Source organism: Gobius niger (assembly GCF_951799975.1).
Source record: "Gobius niger genome assembly, chromosome: 1".
NCBI classification, from domain to species: domain Eukaryota; kingdom Metazoa; phylum Chordata; class Actinopteri; order Gobiiformes; family Gobiidae; genus Gobius; species Gobius niger.
The window spans coordinates 22,131,374-22,149,785 of record NC_136852.1 but is presented as its reverse complement, the minus strand read 5'-3'; the positions used below and the strand labels follow the sequence as shown (position 1 = coordinate 22,149,785).

The following is an 18,412-nucleotide window of genomic DNA, read 5'->3' as shown; positions in this document are numbered from 1 at the left end:
CTGCCTGCCTGTTGTTCAACCTACATCCCGCTTTGACTGAGGCTGCCGCACGGGCTCCTTTTACACACCGCCTCGAAAAGGAGAGAGATACGGACTCTCATTCATGTAGAGATGGAAACAGGGTCTGTAGGACGATGGTTGGATTTTTGGTCAAAGACTTACAGTTTATGGGAAATATTTACCAATTATTTTGCAAAGAGCCGCATTGTATTAAACATCTCCAATGCAAAGAGCCGCACTCTGATTGGCCAAGAGCCGCATGCGGCTCGAGAGCCGCGGGTTGGCCACCCCTGACATAGATGATGCTTTTAGCTCTAGCACATTTTACATTAGCTTGCTAAAAAGACAAAAACGTTTTATACATGGGCCTACTTCCTACATGTTAACTCTTAATAATGTACATTCATATATTTTAACCTTGAATAATGCTACTTTGGAGTGTCCAATTATCGAATACACATTGTTAAATTTCACGAGCACAAATCAATACCCACCTCTCAGAAAGCATAGCGCAGACTGAGGGAGGCGCTGCTGCGTAGCTCAGAAAGCACGTTGTGCGGGTTTTCTCTTAAAGTGACAGTACAGGCATAAATGAGCAACACTTCTGACATGGTAATAACAAATGAAATATGGCTAGAACTTTCCTCTAAACATGAAATACTTGTTAAACAACAAGTAAAATGAAGGATTTGGTGAACTTCACTTAGAAAAATAAAAGTACAATTTGTCCTTGGTTACATTCACCCCTCCTGAACTTCACCAACATCCTGAACGCAGGCCTTACAGGATTGAAAGGAGGATATGTCCATCTTGAAACAGTCTGTCACAAGCAACCTAATGGACCTAGCCCATAGACCAACTTAGAAGTTACCTCTGCTCAATGCTCAGAAAATAAAGAGGGTGATCAAGTCTCAATATTCTCATAGGCAAATGCGACGCCTTGTACGCCACACAGCGCTTGGACCCATAGTCACATTCCACAGACATTGAAAAAAAATATAGCCAAAGGACAATGTGAGAAAAAAACAAAATCACCTAAGAAGACTTAGGACCTCTGAACAAAGGTACTTGCACCATAGACTCAATCAATCTGTTCACTGATTTCACCAATCTCCCAGCGCGGGTTCTCATTTGGTTGTCAACCCCTATGCCTGAGTCAGAGTCATTGGTAACTGGAGTAAGTGAACGTGGATCTGTCACAGAGTCATGGTCAGGTAAAACTGTGTCAGTAACAGTCAGGGGGCTTTGGGTAACTTGGTCAACACTCACGTCAGGTGAGATTTGCACGTTCTCAGTCTCACTGGGCACGAATATGACAGAGGCATCGGTCGAACTGTCCATATCATCACTGAGCAGGGAATAGTCCATATCTGCCTCCGTGTGAACGTCGGGGAGAGGCAGGAAGTTGACGTCGAGTAAGAGATTCCGGTGTACAACTTTCGTGCGTCCATCCACATCACTGATTTTGTAAACATGAATGTTGGGGTTCGCATCAACAACAGTGTAAACTTTGTCCTCCCACTTATCGGCAAGTTTCCTCTTTCCTCGTTCTCCTTTGTTCGCTACCAAAACACGGTCTCCCACTGACAAGGAGTTTCCTTTAGCACGTTTGTTGTACTGTTTGGTTTGGTGATGCTGTTCAGAGGAGGCATGTTTTTGGGCAATTTCCATGGCACATTTGAGAGAGGAAAGCAGGGCAGTAGCATACGAGTCATAGTCCGCAACAGTGGGGTCGCTCAAAACCTGTCTGAACATTATGTCGACTGGCAATCTCGGGACACGTCCGAACATCAGGAAAAATGGTGCGTAGCCAGTTGTTTCATGGACAGTAGCGTTATAAGCGAACGTAAGGGATTGAATCTGTTGTGGCCACTGTTGCTTGTCTTTCAGGGGAAGCATTCGCAGCATGTTTCCTAAGGTGCGATTGAAGCGCTCTGTGCCTCCATTCCCCATAGGATGGTACGCAGTAGTGTGGGACTTAGCGACACCTGCCAGTCTGAGAAGCTCTGCTATCAAATTACTTTCAAAATTGGAGCCCTGGTCCGAATGAATTCTCAAGGGAAAGCCATAGACGCAAAATACATTATCCCAGAGTTTTCTAGCGACCTGTTTAGCTGTTTGGTTGGCACATGGGAAAGCATGGGCTAGCTTGGTGAAATGGTCAGTAACCACTAGAACATCGACTGATCTCTGCTTGCTGTCTTCTGCTGACCAAAAATCTATACAAACTAGCTGCATTGGGGCAGAGCTTTTGATACTCTCAAGTGGGGGTCGAGCTGACGGTTCTGGGGATTTTCCCAACACACACCTTGGGCAACATCTGACATACTCCCGCACATCTTTCTCCATGTCGGGCCAGTAAAAACGTTGCCTTGCTAGGGAAAGGGTGCGGTCCTGGCCCTGGTGACCAGCCATGTCATGGAGGCCAGACAGTGCTTTGTCTTTCAGATTGCGTGGCAAAACATACTGCAAACGTTTCTGTTTGGACATCGGATCACGCGCCACCCTGTACCATCATGGACGACTAACCTGTCCCATTGCTTTAACAATCTAAGCACCTGAGGACTGGCACCAAACCTTTCTCGTCTAGACGGACGTTTTTTAGCTGCCACGAACGGCAAGACTTTGGAAATTACATCGTCCTGTTGCTGGCCTGACTGAAGGACTGAGGCGGCTAAAACTGGGGGAGAGTCCTGAGCAATAGATAACTGTTGGACATGTTGGACCAAACTGACTGCCCTAGTCTCAGATGCACAATCCCACTCACAATGTGATTGACAGAGCGCTTTAACCTCAACTGAACTGCACATAAGTTTGTTACAGTCTAGGGCTGATGAGTTAAGGGCTTGGACCTGACTGCTGACTCTGAAAACATCCTGCACAGACTGCTCACAAATCTCATCTGCTTCTCGGACTAGCACGGAGTAGGGTTCTGATAAAAGTCTTGCAAAGGGGACACGGCTAAGTGCATCTGCTACCACATTACTCTTCCCTGGCAAATGTTTCAGACTAAAGGAGTATGACGAGAGCTTCGCCACCCAACGCACCTCACAAGCATCGAGTTTTGGTTTTGTTAGGAGATACGTCAGGGGATTGTTATCCGTCCATACAGTGAAACACCGCCCCTTCAGCCAGTGGCTAAATTTATCACAGATACTCCACTTTAGAGCCAACAGTTCCAGTCTGTGGGCAGGGTACCGCCGCTGTGCTGCACTTAGAGTTTTGCTCGCGAAAGCAACAGGTCTGGCTTTAGTCTCACCTTTGGGCACTTGAGAAAGCACAGCACCAAGGCCGTCTAGTGACGCATCAGTTGACAAGACGAACGGCTCATCAAAGTTCGGATGGGCAAGAACTACACATTCCAAAAGCATAGATTTCAACTGCTCAAAGGCCTTACTGCACTGATCAGTCCAATCTGCAGGGACGAGTTTACGAAAGGCGCCCTGTGATTTCTTGGTCTTCGCTGACTTGCCCTTTCTCTTTTGACCAGCTGTTAGTGCAAACAGGGGCTTTGCGACGGAAGAGCAGTTGGGAATAAAATGTTGGTAATAGAACACCATACCAAGGAATGATTTGATGCGTCGGACTGAAGGCGTGCTGTTATCGTTCTCCATGAGATCAGTGACTGTCATTTTAGTAATAACCTCGACTTTTGAAGGGTCCACAGCCACACCTGAACCATCAATGACGTGGCCAAGGAACCCCACTCTCTCTCTCAAGAAGTGGCACTTTTTGGGAGCCAGTTTCAGATTGTATTCCCTGAGTCTCTGGAACACAGTTTGGAGTCTTGATAGCGCCTCCTCCTCTGAAGGTGCAAAAACGAGGAGATCGTCGAGGTAACATAGAAGTTTTGAAAAGTTCATATCCCCAAATATTCCAATCATCATCCTCATAAATGACGCGGGACTGTTACATAGTCCCTGAGGCATGCGGTTGTATTCATGCAGCCCCAGAGGAGTCGTGAAGGCGGTGTATTTCTTGTCCTCTTCCTGCAATGGGACATTGAAGAAGCCTGAGGTCAAGTCCATTGTGCTGAACAAGCAGTTGCCACCGAGAGCAGCCAAACAGTCGGCCTGATGAGGGAGAGGGTGGGCGTCTTTTAAGGTGCGGGCATTTAACCACCTAAAATCAGTGCAAATCCTCAGTCCACCATCCTTTTTCCACACCATGACTAATGGTGAAGCGTACTCACTCGTGGACTTCCTGATTATCCCTCTTTCCTCCATATCACTGAGCACTTGCCGCAACTTTTGATAGTGTGCCGGTGGGACTCTCCTGTATGGTAGGCAAAAGGACGATCATCAGTGAGACGGATGTGGTGTGTGTAGCCTCTGACCTCTCCACAGTCCAGCGAATGTCTAGAGAAAATGTCCTGATACTCAATCAACATCTGAGCGAGCTTTAGCTTACATTCGTCTGTAACATGGCACGAGTCAATATCAACATCCCCAAGGCCTAAATCGGACATGGCTTTGACTATGCTGTTCAGGTCACAAGGCATGTGAGATGTTCTACTGTTCTGCTCAGAGTCACTTTTCTGGTCACTTGCGGCTACATGAAGGCCCTGGAAAAGATTTAAATCCTCAATTGCCAAACAAGGTGAAACATCGGCCAATTTGCAGTTTCTCTTTAGTGTGATAGGCTTGTCAGTGGGATTAACGACTGTCATTGGCACCCACCTATCACCCCATAACGGTGTAACTAGGCGACCCAGTAAAACACTACGTGGCATGGCCTTTGAGGAGGTTGGCTCTACAATAACGGTACTGCCAGGTGACATAGGTACGTTTGCCGGCAGTCTACCCCAGACTAAGTGTTCGTGTTTTGGGAGCAAAGTGACTGCTTGGGTAAGTTTAACCGTGCCTATCTTGTCAGGAACAGCACTACCCTTCCAGAGCTCAACATTGGTGAACATTGACAGAAAACGATCAATCTCAGGGTCTAACTGGGGAGTTTGTTTAGATGCAATATTCCAGTAATCTTCAACCCCTTTCATGGCGTGGATGATGTGCTTAATGACATTTGAGCCCAAAATGAGATCATCGTGCTGGCCAGGCACAAGCAACGTGGACACAATAACTTGTATGCCATACAGATCCATTTCCAAATCATAAAAGCCCTCAGGTTTTGTTTGAAGACCACCACAGCCAATTAACACTACTTTTTCAGCAGGCTGTTGCTTCTCAGGCAGAACACCGGCAGTGCGCAACTTCTCAACAGCACCTTCACTTATGCTACACGCCATCGAGCCAGAGTCCATCATGCCACTGAGAGTAACTCTGTTATTTATCTTGACAGGAGTGTAAAACAGCTCACCAAAAGGCTGGACTTTCTGAGTACACTGAACAACTATCCGAGTCCCATGTGGTGCTGTAGCACAAGCATTACTGTAAATTTCAGCCAGGTCATTTTGAGAGAGGGTATTGTCCATATTACCCACACCGCCCCTCGCCAGATGCAGGTTCTCTAGTTTAACGGCTCATTTTGCTGACTAGAGGAGGCGGAGGGCTTATTGCGATGCTGATTACCACGGACTGTACAGTCTTTTTTCCAATGACCAGGAGACAGACATTTGAGGCACCTGTTCTCTCTTTTACAATGGGACAGTGTGGAATGATCATTGCTGTCAAAAACTCTACATGCTCTCAGAGTGGGTTGGTTTGCAGTAGAGTGAGTGTTCACTTTGGTTGGGACCTGAGTGTGTTGTGTAATCAAACGGTCTAACACACTGACCAGGCTCCTCATGCAGTCTGCATCAACACCAGAACCAGGAGAAGGTGCTGCAGAGGGGGACGACTGCATTTGAGGCTGAATCTCACCAGCATCGAGAGCACTCTCAACCTTAGGCACACACTGGGACTGGGCTTTGTAGACAGAAGAGGTGTTTTTTTGCGGTCTTGCAGAGGCAGCACGAGATTTCTTTTCCTGAAGGTTCTCATCCAGCCTCTCCTGAATCTCACTGGCAGTCCATTTGTCGGCTGATTTGAACTTGAAAACATGAGAAAGAGATTGATCAGGGCAGTGTTTGACAAACATCATACTGACTTCATGAGCCGGATCATCAATTTTGCGACCCTGCCTCCTCAAGCATTCATTTGCCACATCCACAGTCTTATTGAGTCTTATCCAATACTCCATAGCACCTTCACTTGGCATTGGCAGCGTGTTGTAAAAGTCAGCGAGGGGCATGCTCGAGTAGGTCACTAAAATGTTGTTTCAGTATGTCAAAAATCACTTGTGGATTAGCGGCATGGTCAATAGATCTGTCATTACGCAACTTAATCCTGAGTACGTCACCTGCTTTGCCCATGAGCTTCGCTAATATCTCCTGCGATTGTTCTTGTAAGGGAACAGCACGCTTTTTCAAGTACAGAGTCATAAGGTTCTCCCATTCATGGACAGAGAACCTGTCAGAGTTATCGCCTCTAAAGATGGGCGGTTCCTTAACATCAGAACGCATAATATAACTGATGCTAGGCTGAGTCAAGTCCGGAGTCTGAAGAGTAGAGGTAGTGTCACTGATCATAGCCCTAGTGCTCTTGTCAGACTGCAGCTTGGCAGTGATAGATTCACCTATCTTATCGGCCAACTGCGCTATTAGCAAACTTAAATCAGGGCTCTGTTCAACACGACCAGGCTGTTCACGGTTAACACGTGTAGAGCAAAGTTGAGGACTAGCAAACACAGCATCACTATTTCCCGGCGCTCTGGCATCTGGGGTCTGAACACGAAACCCCCTACCCACACCAAACTGGAAATCAAAAGGGACACTGTCCGCACCACCATCTTCACGCTCAACGGTGTAAGTTCTACCTTCTGCCATGTCTCAAACTTGTGCACATTCGTAAAACAAAACACAGTATCGCAGAAAGTATGCCAAATAAAATCAATGAGCGCTACCAAAACTCAGTCCATGTAAAGGAAAATACCAGGCACTGTCCACTTCAGGAATACCTCAATAATACCAAAACAAAAATGAAAGCAGCTTCCCACGGCGTCCGAGCTGACGTCGAACCTTGAATCAGTCCTTGAAAGGTCACGGCACCATTGTAACGGGTGTGGATCAGTTCAACATAGTCTTATGGACTTGGGGCACATCCGTTAACCCTTTGTGGTCTCTGCGTTGTGTTCGATTGGAGTACTGCGCGGAGAAGGAAGGACCAGGAGACGAGTCGATCACCGGGAGCACTTTTACTGGCTTCTGCACAAAATAAAATAAAATGTACATGAAATGTACTGTAGTCTCTCCCATGCACACAGCTCACCAGTCCCCTCTCAGAAAGCATAGCGCAGACTCCGTGCAGCTGATATTGTGCACATACTTTTTTGACAAAATACATTTTTAACGTGTGAATAAAAACATGAATTGCATTTTCAAAATGCCCAGTGTAATTTATAATATCTTAACCATGAATGATGAAGTGTTGCACATACCTGCACAAAATAAAATAAAATGTACATGAAATGTACTGTAGTCTCTCCCATGCACACAGCTCACCAGTCCCCTGCAATGGCCGCTGGCTGCCCTGCTTTTTGACCACAAACGTGGGGGCCGCCATTGCTCCGCCGTTGCTGCAGTACCTCCATATCGCCGCTAGGCCCCCATTGAAAAGCATTGGACTTTAGACACGTTAAAAACTACTTTAAAGCCTGGTTTCAATTGTTTCAACGCTAGACTAGGCTAGATCTTCCTCCTGAGATAACGCTGGGTTAATAACAATATATGAAACCAGGCTGGTTTTCGTAATATGATTTTTTGAAATCTCGTATTTAACGAGGCTCGGACTGTTAGCATTGGAGCAGCGCGAGCTACACGTCACGCAAGGGCCGAGTCTACGGTGAAAATCCCGCCCGTATGTCCTTTTTAGGAACATGCTTCGTCAGAGCTGGGGAGGGGGAGCCTGTAAATCCGCCATGAATTGCCCCACGGCCGTGGTCATTCTGGTAAACGGGGAGGAGTGAGCATAAGACGTCCATTATTTTCTACAGTCTATGGTCCCCTGTTAGCAAGTGAACACATAGATGATGCTTTTAGCTCTAGCACATTTTACATTAGCTTGCTAAAAAGACAAAAACGTTTTATACATGGGCCTACTTCCTACATGTTAACTCTTAATAATGTACATTCATATATTTTAACCTTGAATAATGCTACTTTGGAGTGTCCAATTATCGAATACATACCCACCTCTCAGAAAGCATAGCGCAGACTGAGGGAGGCGCTGCTGCGTAGCTCAGAAAGCACGTTGTGCGGGTTTTCTCTTAAAGTGACAGTACAGGCATAAATGAGCAACACTTCTGACATGGTAATAACAAATGAAATATGGCTAGAACTTTCCTCTAAACATGAAATACTTGTTAAACAACAAGTAAAATGAAGGATTTGGTGAACTTCACTTACAAAAATAAAAGTACAATTTGTCCTTGGTTACACGTGCAAAACATGCAGACATTAAAACATTAAAAACATAAATATATTAAAAACATGCAAGTAAAAACAAACAAATCTTTAAAAATAAAAACAGCAAACGTTGCACCCTCTCACACAGTGACCTTAGCTGTCAACTATTTGCGTGTGGGGTGTAAATGTATGTTAGTTGTCCACTAGAGGGCGCTCGCGCCTAGTTTTTACTTCTTCGCTTACCCGGAAGTCAACAGACTTTTCGTCCCATGCGTCTTGAGCTACATGGACTGCAGCGGTGACGGCAATGATGGACTTTTCTGTCTGGTTTGGACAACTTAATGCAAGATAGCTGCCCTGAGGAAAGCGGAGCGAGGTTCGTGTTTGTGGTGGACATTATTTTATAATTTTTGTACATTTTACTCCAATTTAATTTCATTTGTGTGTGTCAAGTGCATGTGAGCACATGTTTAATTAGCATATTTGCTGTGTTTATTTTTGTAGTTTTCACGGTGCGTTATGTTGATGCAACCAACAGTAAAGAACTACTGCACCCGTTCGAAACTCTCCGTCTCATTCATTCCTGGGGTCCGCTACAGTGAAAACTCGATCGCTAATGAGCGACAACTCGAAGCAGAGAGTGAGAAAATCCATCCAGCCGGTGTCCATGCCATGTCGGATCCCTTGTGTGGCCAGCGGATCTGCAAGCCAGCCAAAGGTCTACGCCAGTCAAGGTTGCCGCCAAAATCATCGCCAGCCGCCATTTGAGTTCTCGGTTTGCTTACATTGAAAAGCTTGGTGTAATGCTAAGCAAAGACTATAGCTAATCACAAGTGAGCTTACCTGAAGTTATTATTGAGTCAGTGCAATCTCTTGAACTGTATGGATCTGTTTACAATCACCTTCTGAGTAGTAAGCCTCGTAGTGTTTCAGCAGTATTCAAGCTTGTAACGTTTTGTCATATGTATGATTGCTTTGCCCAGTTTTGAAAAGGTGTAAATGTCTGAGCTGAGCGTTGTGTTCCAAAGTCATAAAGTTAAAGCACAAACTCGTTGAAAGGTAAATCCAGACATTAAACCAAAAGCAATATACACATCAAGATAACAAAATGTCAACTACTGAAGAGACAAAAACTACAGAGAAGCCAATGGTTAGATCCAGCAGTCGTGACCGTAAAGTAACTGAGAAAGTTAAAGAGATGCAAGAGCAAGAGGCAAAGAAACACGAAAAGGCATTTAATAAAGCTTACGAGTCTTGGAAAGAAATTGCCAAAGACATTAGAACAGGTCTAAAATGTTTCTGTTCCCTTGAAGGACTCAATAAATCCAGTCATGACATTAGAGATAAGCACAATGTAGTCCAACTATACTACGAGCCCATCCGTCGTAACCACTCTTTAACTCCAGAAATAGTTAAAAGGATGGATACGTGCAATGTGATTACTACGGAAATATGTGAGCTTATTCAAAAACGACAAGATACTATTGAGGAAGCCTTTAACGATCATCTTGAAAAGGAAAGAGTCAGGATGATACTAAATAAGGGAGAGTATGGCTCAGTATTTGGAGAAACTAACACTGAAACAGTCCTTTCTGTTGCCACATCAAAGAAATCTACTAGTTCGGATAATCGTGTAGATGCAGAAGCTGAACTTGCTGCCAGAGTAGAGCAGGCCAGTGTCGCTAAAGAAATACTTGCACAGGAAGCTAAAGTTATTCAAATGGAGTGTGATTGGAAGATTAAGGAATCTCAGGCACTAGCAATATTCAAAAAAGAGGAGCTTGAAATACAGGCAAAGATAGAGGAGGAGAAATCGAAGCTACAGCTACTAAAGGCAGACAGTGAGGTAAAGGTGGCAGCTGCTCGAGTAAGAGTTTATGATGCCCAAGATGGGTCTGAAATCATTGCAACGCCATCTCAGCATTCAATTAGCTCTGCAAATAGCCCCACTGCTGCTCAGCCCTCCCTGAATCCTCTCGCCCCACCATTCCAATCTCAAACACGCCAAGCCGAACAAGAGCTTAACTTGGCCCAAACCCTTGCAAGCTCTCTGACACTGAACCGCCTTCCCTTACCTGAGCCCGCAACATTTAGTGGTGATCCCCTAAAGTTTATGGACTGGAAGGTATCGTTCATGGCATTAGTAGGCAACAAACCGCTACCTGTATGTGAGAAAATGTTGTATCTAAAGAGCTATCTTACAGGTGAAGCAAAGAAAGCTGTGGAGGGATACTTCTACCGTAATACTGAGCAGGCATATGAAGGCATTTGGAATGTACTACAGGAAAGGTATGGCAGTCCATTCATGGTTCAAAGAGCCTTCAGAAGTAAGCTTGTGAATTGGCCCAAAATAAATGCCAATGACCCTCTAGCACTGAGAGAGTTTGCAGATTTTCTACAAAGTTGTGCTGAGGCTATTCCTCAAGTCAAGGGTCTAGAGATTCTTAACGATTGCGAGGAAAATCACAAGCTACTCAAGAAACTACCCGATTGGATAACACAAAGATGGAGTCGTATTGTTGTGGATGAGATGGACAAAAGTCAAGAATATCCCAGCTTTGCTCACTTCACAAAGTTCATGCAGAAGGAAGCTAGAGTAGCATGCAATCCTATTGCCTCCCCATTCTTAATGAACGAAAAGACTTCAGAAGAGAGATCCATTAAGAGAGCCAAAGCACTCACCACAACCGCTCAAACCAAGTCAAACAGCTCAACTCCTGTAGCCATTCCTAAACAAAAGTTACCTTGTTTGTTTTGCAGAGACGACACGCACGGCATAGTGAAATGTTCTACATTTGCAGCAAAGACTATGGACGAAAAGACAGCATTCATTCGTGAAAATCACCTGTGCTTCGGATGCCTAAGAAAGGGCCACGTAACTAAAGAATGCAAAGCGCGCCACTCCTGTGGTAAGTGCAGCCGACGCCACCCAACATGTCTGCACATAGAAAAGGTAAAAGAACCAAAGCAAAAGGAAACTGAGAATGTCTCAGGACAAAGTGCAAACACAGTGGAAAGCGCAAATAAAGAAGTACACAAAGTCATGGCTCACGTACTAACAAGGAAAACATCCGCCACATCCAGCATAGTACCAGTCTTCGTCTCAGCTGCCTCACAGCCTAAAAAAGAAATACTCACCTATGCTTTACTCGATACCCAAAGTGACTCGTCTTTTATTTTAGGAGATTTGGCCTCTGAACTGAATGTTGATTCTAAACCAGTGCAGTTAAAACTAAGTACAATGACCTCTGTCGACACTGTAGTAGCGAGTAAACTTGCCTGCAACTTGCAAGTGCGTGGGTTTGACTCTGATGCCCACGTCCAAATAGATCAAGCTTACTCTCGAGATTTTATCCCGGTTGACAAGTCCCATATTCCCACCAGAGAAACTGCACTTCAGTGGCCACACCTAAAAGCCTTAGCCAATGAAATGAAGCCACTCCAAGATTGTGATGTGGGGTTGTTAATTGGCTATGACTGCCCATCAGCCCTAGCGCCTCTAGAGGTAGTTACTGGAAATGTTAACGAGCCGTTTGCTCAAAGAACTATACTGGGCTGGAGTATCATTGGGTCAGCAAATCCCCACTTAGACAGACAAGGCAATCAGAGCTATGTGCACCGTATCAAAGTGAAAGAAGTCCCAACACCGTCAGCTACTGATGTGCTAAAAGTCTTGGAGTCAGACTTCAATGAGAGAAACTATGAGGACAAGTATGTGTCTCAAGATGATGTGCGCTTCATTCAACTTCTGAGTGACACAATAGTGCAAAGGCCAGACGGGCACTACGAGATGCCCCTCCCTTTCAAAGACAATCTCCCACCAGACCTTCCAAATAACAAGAGGCTAGCCACCGTCCGACTGCACCACCTTAAGAAAAGGTTAAAGGCTGACAAACAGTATCATGAACATTACACAGCCTTCATGAGAGACACTATTAGTAATGGTGATGCCGAACTGGCCCTTCTTGAAACTGAGAACGAGACTGTGTGGTACATCCCACACCACGGAGTGTACCACCCGAAGAAGCTCACTAAGTTGCGAGTTGTCTTTGATTGTTCAGCTAAGTTTTGCGGCATCTCATTGAACGATACACTCCTCACTGGCCCTGATATGACTAACTCGTTGGTGGGAGTATTATGTCGCTTTCGAAGAGAAATAGTGGCCATAATCTGTGACATCCAAAAGATGTTCCACCAGTTCTTTGTCTGTACTGAGATGCGCAACTACTTGAGATTCCTGTGGTGGGAAAATGGCCAATTGGACACAGAGCCCAAAGAGTACAGAATGGCTGTCCACTTATTCGGTGCTGGCTCCTCGCCTGGTTGTGCAAATTTTGGCCTTAAATACCTAGCACAGCAACACAAATCCGACTACCCAAAAGCCGCAGACTTTGTCGAAAAGAACTTCTACGTTGATGATGGGCTAACTAGTGTACCCTCAGTGAACGAGGCCAAAGAGCTCATTAAAGAAGCCCAACAACTGTGCAAACTAGCAGGTTTACGTCTGCATAAATTCAACTCAAACCACAGCGACGCTCTTTCTCATCTCGAGTCTTCAGAAAGAGCCGATAACACTGAGCCTCTCAATCTCAAACCTGATTCAACATCAGAAGGACAAGTGCTTGGTATCCAGTGGTCAATCGAAAAAGACACTTTCAGTTTCCATACCAGCGCAAAAGAGCAAACTCCCACTCGACGAAGCATACTGTCTGCAATCTCATCCCTGTTTGACCCACTCGGTTTTGTAGCTCCTTTTATTCTGAGTGGTAAAAGCATTCTGCAAGAGCTGTGCCGCAGAGGCATTGGTTGGGACGATCCCATTCCTGAAAACTTGCGCTTACGGTGGGAGGAGTGGAAGAATGGTTTGCAAACTCTAAAGACAATCTCAGTTCCCAGATGTTATCATCCACCCGATCTAGACAACATTGTGAGAGTAGAGCTGCATCACTTTAGCGACGCCAGCAATGTAGGCTATGGTGCTTGCTCTTACTTAAGGTACAAAAATGACAAAGACAAAGTGCATTGTAGTTTAGTGATTGCTAAAGCAAGAGTCGCACCTACAAAGGTCACTAGCATTCCACGACTAGAACTCTCAGCCGCAGTCACTTCAGCTAAAATAAGTGTCATGCTAAAGGCAGAACTTGAAATGCACATCGATGATGAGTACTTTTGGACCGACTCCCAAGTCGTCCTCGCGTATATTAACAATGAGGCGCGAAGGTTCCACGTTTTTGTCGCAAATCGTGTCCAGTTAATCAGGCAAACTACTGAACCCAAACAGTGGCATTATGTTGACACGGCACAAAACCCTGCCGATCATGCCTCTAGGGGGCTCAGTGCATCTGATCTCAGGTCAACTAACTGGTTATCCGGCCCAAAGTTTCTGTGGGAGTCAGACATCCCATTCACTCCCAACAAGACAGCTAAACTGCTTGTTGGAGATCCAGAAGTAAAAGCTGTCAACGTACTCACAACCCAAACAACCAAACTAAATGACATTTTAAGTCGTCTCACAAAGTTCTCTAGTTGGTCAATGCTTCTCAAAGTAATCGCTAGGATAAAGAGACTAAGATCAAAACAAACTCAACACGTCAATCTTGTCACAGTCGAAGAAAGAAAAGTAGCTGCTGACACAGTAATACGCCTTTTGCAGCAGCATGCTTTCCCCCAAGAGCTAGAAAGGTTGAAGGTAGGAGAAAACCTTCCCAGTCCAAGTCCTCTGTTTCCATTAGATCCCGTATTGGATCAGGGACTCCTCCGTGTTGGAGGCAGGTTAAAGAAATCCACTCTTGGTCAGGAACTCAAACATCCCATTATACTTCCTAAAGATCATCACATAACAAATCTGATTATGTCCCACTACCACTCCAAAATCTGCCACCAAGGCAGAAGTCAAACATTGATGGAGTTAAGAGCAAATGGATTTTGGGTGATTGGTGGAAGTAAGGAAGTGGCAAAGATGATAAACAAATGTGTGCAATGTCGAAAGTTAAGACGCCCGACTGAAGAACAACGTATGTCCGAGCTTCCAAAGGAACGAGTCGAAATCTCAGAGCCCTTTGTGTACTGTGGAATGGATTGCTTTGGACCATTCATGACCAAACAAGGCCGTAAAGAGCACAAACGATACGGACTACTCTTTACTTGTCTCTCATCACGTGCAGTCCACATAGAAATGCTCGAAGATTTGTCCACAGATTCATTCATTAATGCCTTGAGATGTTTTATCAGTCTAAGAGGAGCTGTAAGCAGGCTCTACTGTGACCAAGGCACAAACTTCGTGGGCGCAAAAAATGAACTTAGAGAAGCTCTCAAACAATGTGACACCAATGCCCTTGAAGTGTTCTTAGCCGACAAACAATGTGAGTTTGTGTTCAATGCCCCATCTGCTAGTCACGCTGGAGGCGTGTGGGAACGCCAGATCCGAACCATCCGCAATGTTCTCAATGCCACAATCGCTCAGAGTTCCGGAAGGTTGGATGATGCTTCCCTCAGAACACTTTTCTATGAGGCAATGTCAATAATCAATGGACGACCGCTAAGTGTTGACACAATCAATGATCCAAAGTCGCCTGAACCACTTTCTCCAAACCACCTAATACTCATGAAATCCAAAGTCGCTTTACCACCTCCTGGAAAGTTTGTAAAAGAAGATTTGTATGCAAGGAAGAGGTGGCGCAAAGTTCAATATCTCACGGAACAGTTCTGGAGTAGGTGGAAAAGAGAATACCTTTTGAACATTTCCACAAGACAAAAATGGCACGTACCACGTCGAAACCTAAAAGTCAATGACATAGTCATTATCAAAGAAGAGATGCTTCCTAGAAGCCAATGGCAACTTGGCCGAGTTATAGAAGCAGCGGAAGAAGATGATGGTTTAGTGCGCAGAGTAAAAGTTCAAATAGGTGATCGTAATACGCCAAAGAAACAAGGCACGCCTTATAAACCCCATGTAATTGAGCGGCCAATCCAAAAACTAGTTGTTCTCCTAGAAAGTAACTAAAGCAAAGTAACTGGTAATGATAATTGGACGTTGTTCCCGCGTGATATGCTCACGTCAGACATGTTTTTGCAATTTTACATTCTGTTTACGCCCATTTGTGAATCATGTATTTGTTTAAAAATTTTATACATGATTGGTGGGAGTGTAAATGTATGTTAGTTGTCCACTAGAGGGCGCTCGCGCCTAGTTTTTACTTCTTCGCTTACCCGGAAGTCAACAGACTTTTCGTCCCATGCGTCTTGAGCTACATGGACTGCAGCGGTGACGGCAATGATGGACTTTTCTGTCTGGTTTGGACAACTTAATGCAAGATAGCTGCCCTGAGGAAAGCGGAGCGAGGTTCGTGTTTGTGGTGGACATTATTTTATAATTTTTGTACATTTTACTCCAATTTAATTTCATTTGTGTGTGTCAAGTGCATGTGAGCACATGTTTAATTAGCATATTTGCTGTGTTTATTTTTGTAGTTTTCACGGTGCGTTATGTTGATGCAACCAACAGTAAAGAACTACTGCACCCGTTCGAAACTCTCCGTCTCATTCATTCCTGGGGTCCGCTACATGGGGTCTAAAATGGTGGCAAAAGGACTTGTACGTACTTGTGTGCGTCTATATTCATCTTCGTGCATATTTAATAATGTGAACGTGCATAGTAAGAGATTTGAATGTGCTATTACATTCTCAGGTGTGTATTATCATCTTGTGAGGAATATCAATGGAAAATGTCTAAGTCCAATGCAAAAGTACATGTGTTGGGCTTTTCTTCACTCACCAAGAGGTACTATTGTAATGGGAAGCGGAAGTGTGCTTGATTTTGTGGAGCCATTAACAGAAAAATGTATATTGATCAACTTGAATCAAATTAGGCATGCACAGCATTTATTTATGCTGCTTATGGCGCTATATAACAAAGCAGCATTTGAATACTGATGTAATGGCAAAAACTATGCTCACTTCTTCTTACAGATTAAGCTATTGCACTAATACGCACATGGCCACAAAACAAACTCTTTTGCTACAATAATAGCGCCATAGCCTGTGTATCAGCAAGTAGCATGTGCATGTATCTCACATGCACAATAGGTTCATCCTCCAGCCAGGTGATTGTGATCATTAGCCTGGCTTGACGTTTGGAAATGGGTCCCTGGGTGCGGTCACTGCTCCTTACGGGTGGACTACTTTCCCTATGGGGACAATAAAGTACACCTTAACCTTGATCTTATGGTCTGTCCCAACAACTTGTCCCTCAAAGGAAGACAAATGAAACTGCCTTTGAACTTCTAAGGTCAGACACTCAGGGACTCAACATTTGTCACCAACAGACAAATGAAAGGATTAAAAAAAAAAGAGGCCCCAATTTACATTTACATATATATTTTTGGAACTTTCACCGCTGTGTATGCTGCCGTTCTGATTCCAACAAACGCATGGGGGGCTTTAGTTACAAAAGGCTGGGAACTGGTGAGCTACAGGTCTAGCTCTGTCTGAGCAATGGTCAGTTGCTCTGTGCTGCTATCTAGTGGTATCTTCCGACTACTACGCACATACGTTCTGGAAAGTTTTTTGTGACTATCAAACCACATTAATTTAAAGTAAAAAATGAGTAGCCTACGTGTGTTGGTTGTTGTTATAATGTTTAATTTCCTTCAGCAGACGGCGCATCCCACTACGGGTATCCTCACTGTCTTTGTTGCACTCAACTACTGTGATGTGGTCCATATTGCTGGGTTTGGATATCCAAGTTCGAAAAACCAACACCATCCAGTCCACTACTTTGGATATGACACTATGAGATCTATGAAGGTGAGGAACTGTTATGTTTTTGTCCTTTGCACCTATATGGATGAATACTAAAGCCCTATTTTCTACATCGGTCAGAACTCTCATCATGATCTCAATCATGAAGCTGAAGCCTTAAAAAGACTGGAGGATGCAGGAGCCATCTCTTATCTTCATCCACATCTATGACACTGACGCTCAAAATTGGGCTTTATGCACCTTCGAACTGATAACGTTCAACTGGCATTTGTACAATGTTTAATAGAAACGCCAAAAGTAAGAACAGGTCTGTTGACAAAGTGCCTTATCTGACAATGGCATAAAAATGTGTGTAACATTAATCCAGAGATCACAGTTTTCTATTGTGTTTCCCAAATCAATTACACAATTTCTACTGTTATACTGTTATATTTCTGTAGTTAAGGGTGTGGAGTTCTCAAATCTCTTCTCTCTCGCATCAAGTTATCATTTTTCGGTTAGACAAAGTCCGATAAATCGAGACAGCTGGACAGTTCTAGTTTTTTTTTTTTCTTCGATGGTTTGACATTTTGTGATTAACCAAATCACTTCTCCAGGGCCAAAGTCAGTAACTAAATTCCCGGATGGCAGTGACACACAGCAGTGCACAGGTGTTGAGGATTTCTGAGAAATGTTTGAATCTGCCAAATTCTGGTTCAATAGACAGGGATTCCCAGACATCCAGGTCTGAGTTTATTTAGTTTCACTGATGAGCGTCGTCATAGATCTCATGCTTTACAATGCATAAAAGCATTTTGCCATAAGCACTAATGTAGGCCTGTGTAAAAGTGTTTCACTTTTTGAGTGGTAGTGGATATTTTTTTCCTGTTAATTTATTTGTCATTTCTGTGAGGTGGATGCCACTGGATATTTTATTGTACAAAATAAAATAACTTTTGTTCAAACTTTGATTTTGACTTGTGTGTTACAAAAGTAGCAAAACATACATTTGGGCAACATGTTATAATAACTACACCATATTTAGCCAAATAAACAATGAATTAAGACTTAATTCATTATAGCGGCCAAAATGCCCTGTGCAGTGTCCGCTGTGGCTGTAGTGTTTTAAGGCGTCTCGGACGCGCGTCTTCCAACAAAGTCCATGAAAAATACTGTGTTCCAAAAGAGGTTTTATTGGCATTACCTTTAGCCATCCACAAATACACAGCTTCACAGACAATAAACTCATAGACACGGTCGAAAAACTGTATA

At 44.2% G+C, this 18,412-nt stretch overlaps 1 protein-coding gene across 2 annotated transcripts in view; it reads left to right on the top strand.

The window, feature by feature from the left end:
- st3gal4 (ST3 beta-galactoside alpha-2,3-sialyltransferase 4) overlaps positions 1–18,075 on the top strand; it is a 39,002-nt gene extending 20,927 nt beyond the window's left edge. The window contains exons 11-12 of one of the 2 annotated variants that reach the window (XM_079557899.1): positions 17,054–17,206; positions 17,282–18,075. In XM_079557899.1, coding sequence (XP_079414025.1) covers positions 17,054–17,206; positions 17,282–17,371 — 243 coding nt within the window. In that variant the 3' untranslated portion in view covers positions 17,372–18,075. The remainder of the gene's footprint in view (positions 1–17,053; positions 17,207–17,281) is intronic. The other variant, XM_079557900.1, reaches the window with a different exon arrangement.
- Positions 18,076–18,412: the final 337 nt, after the last annotated feature.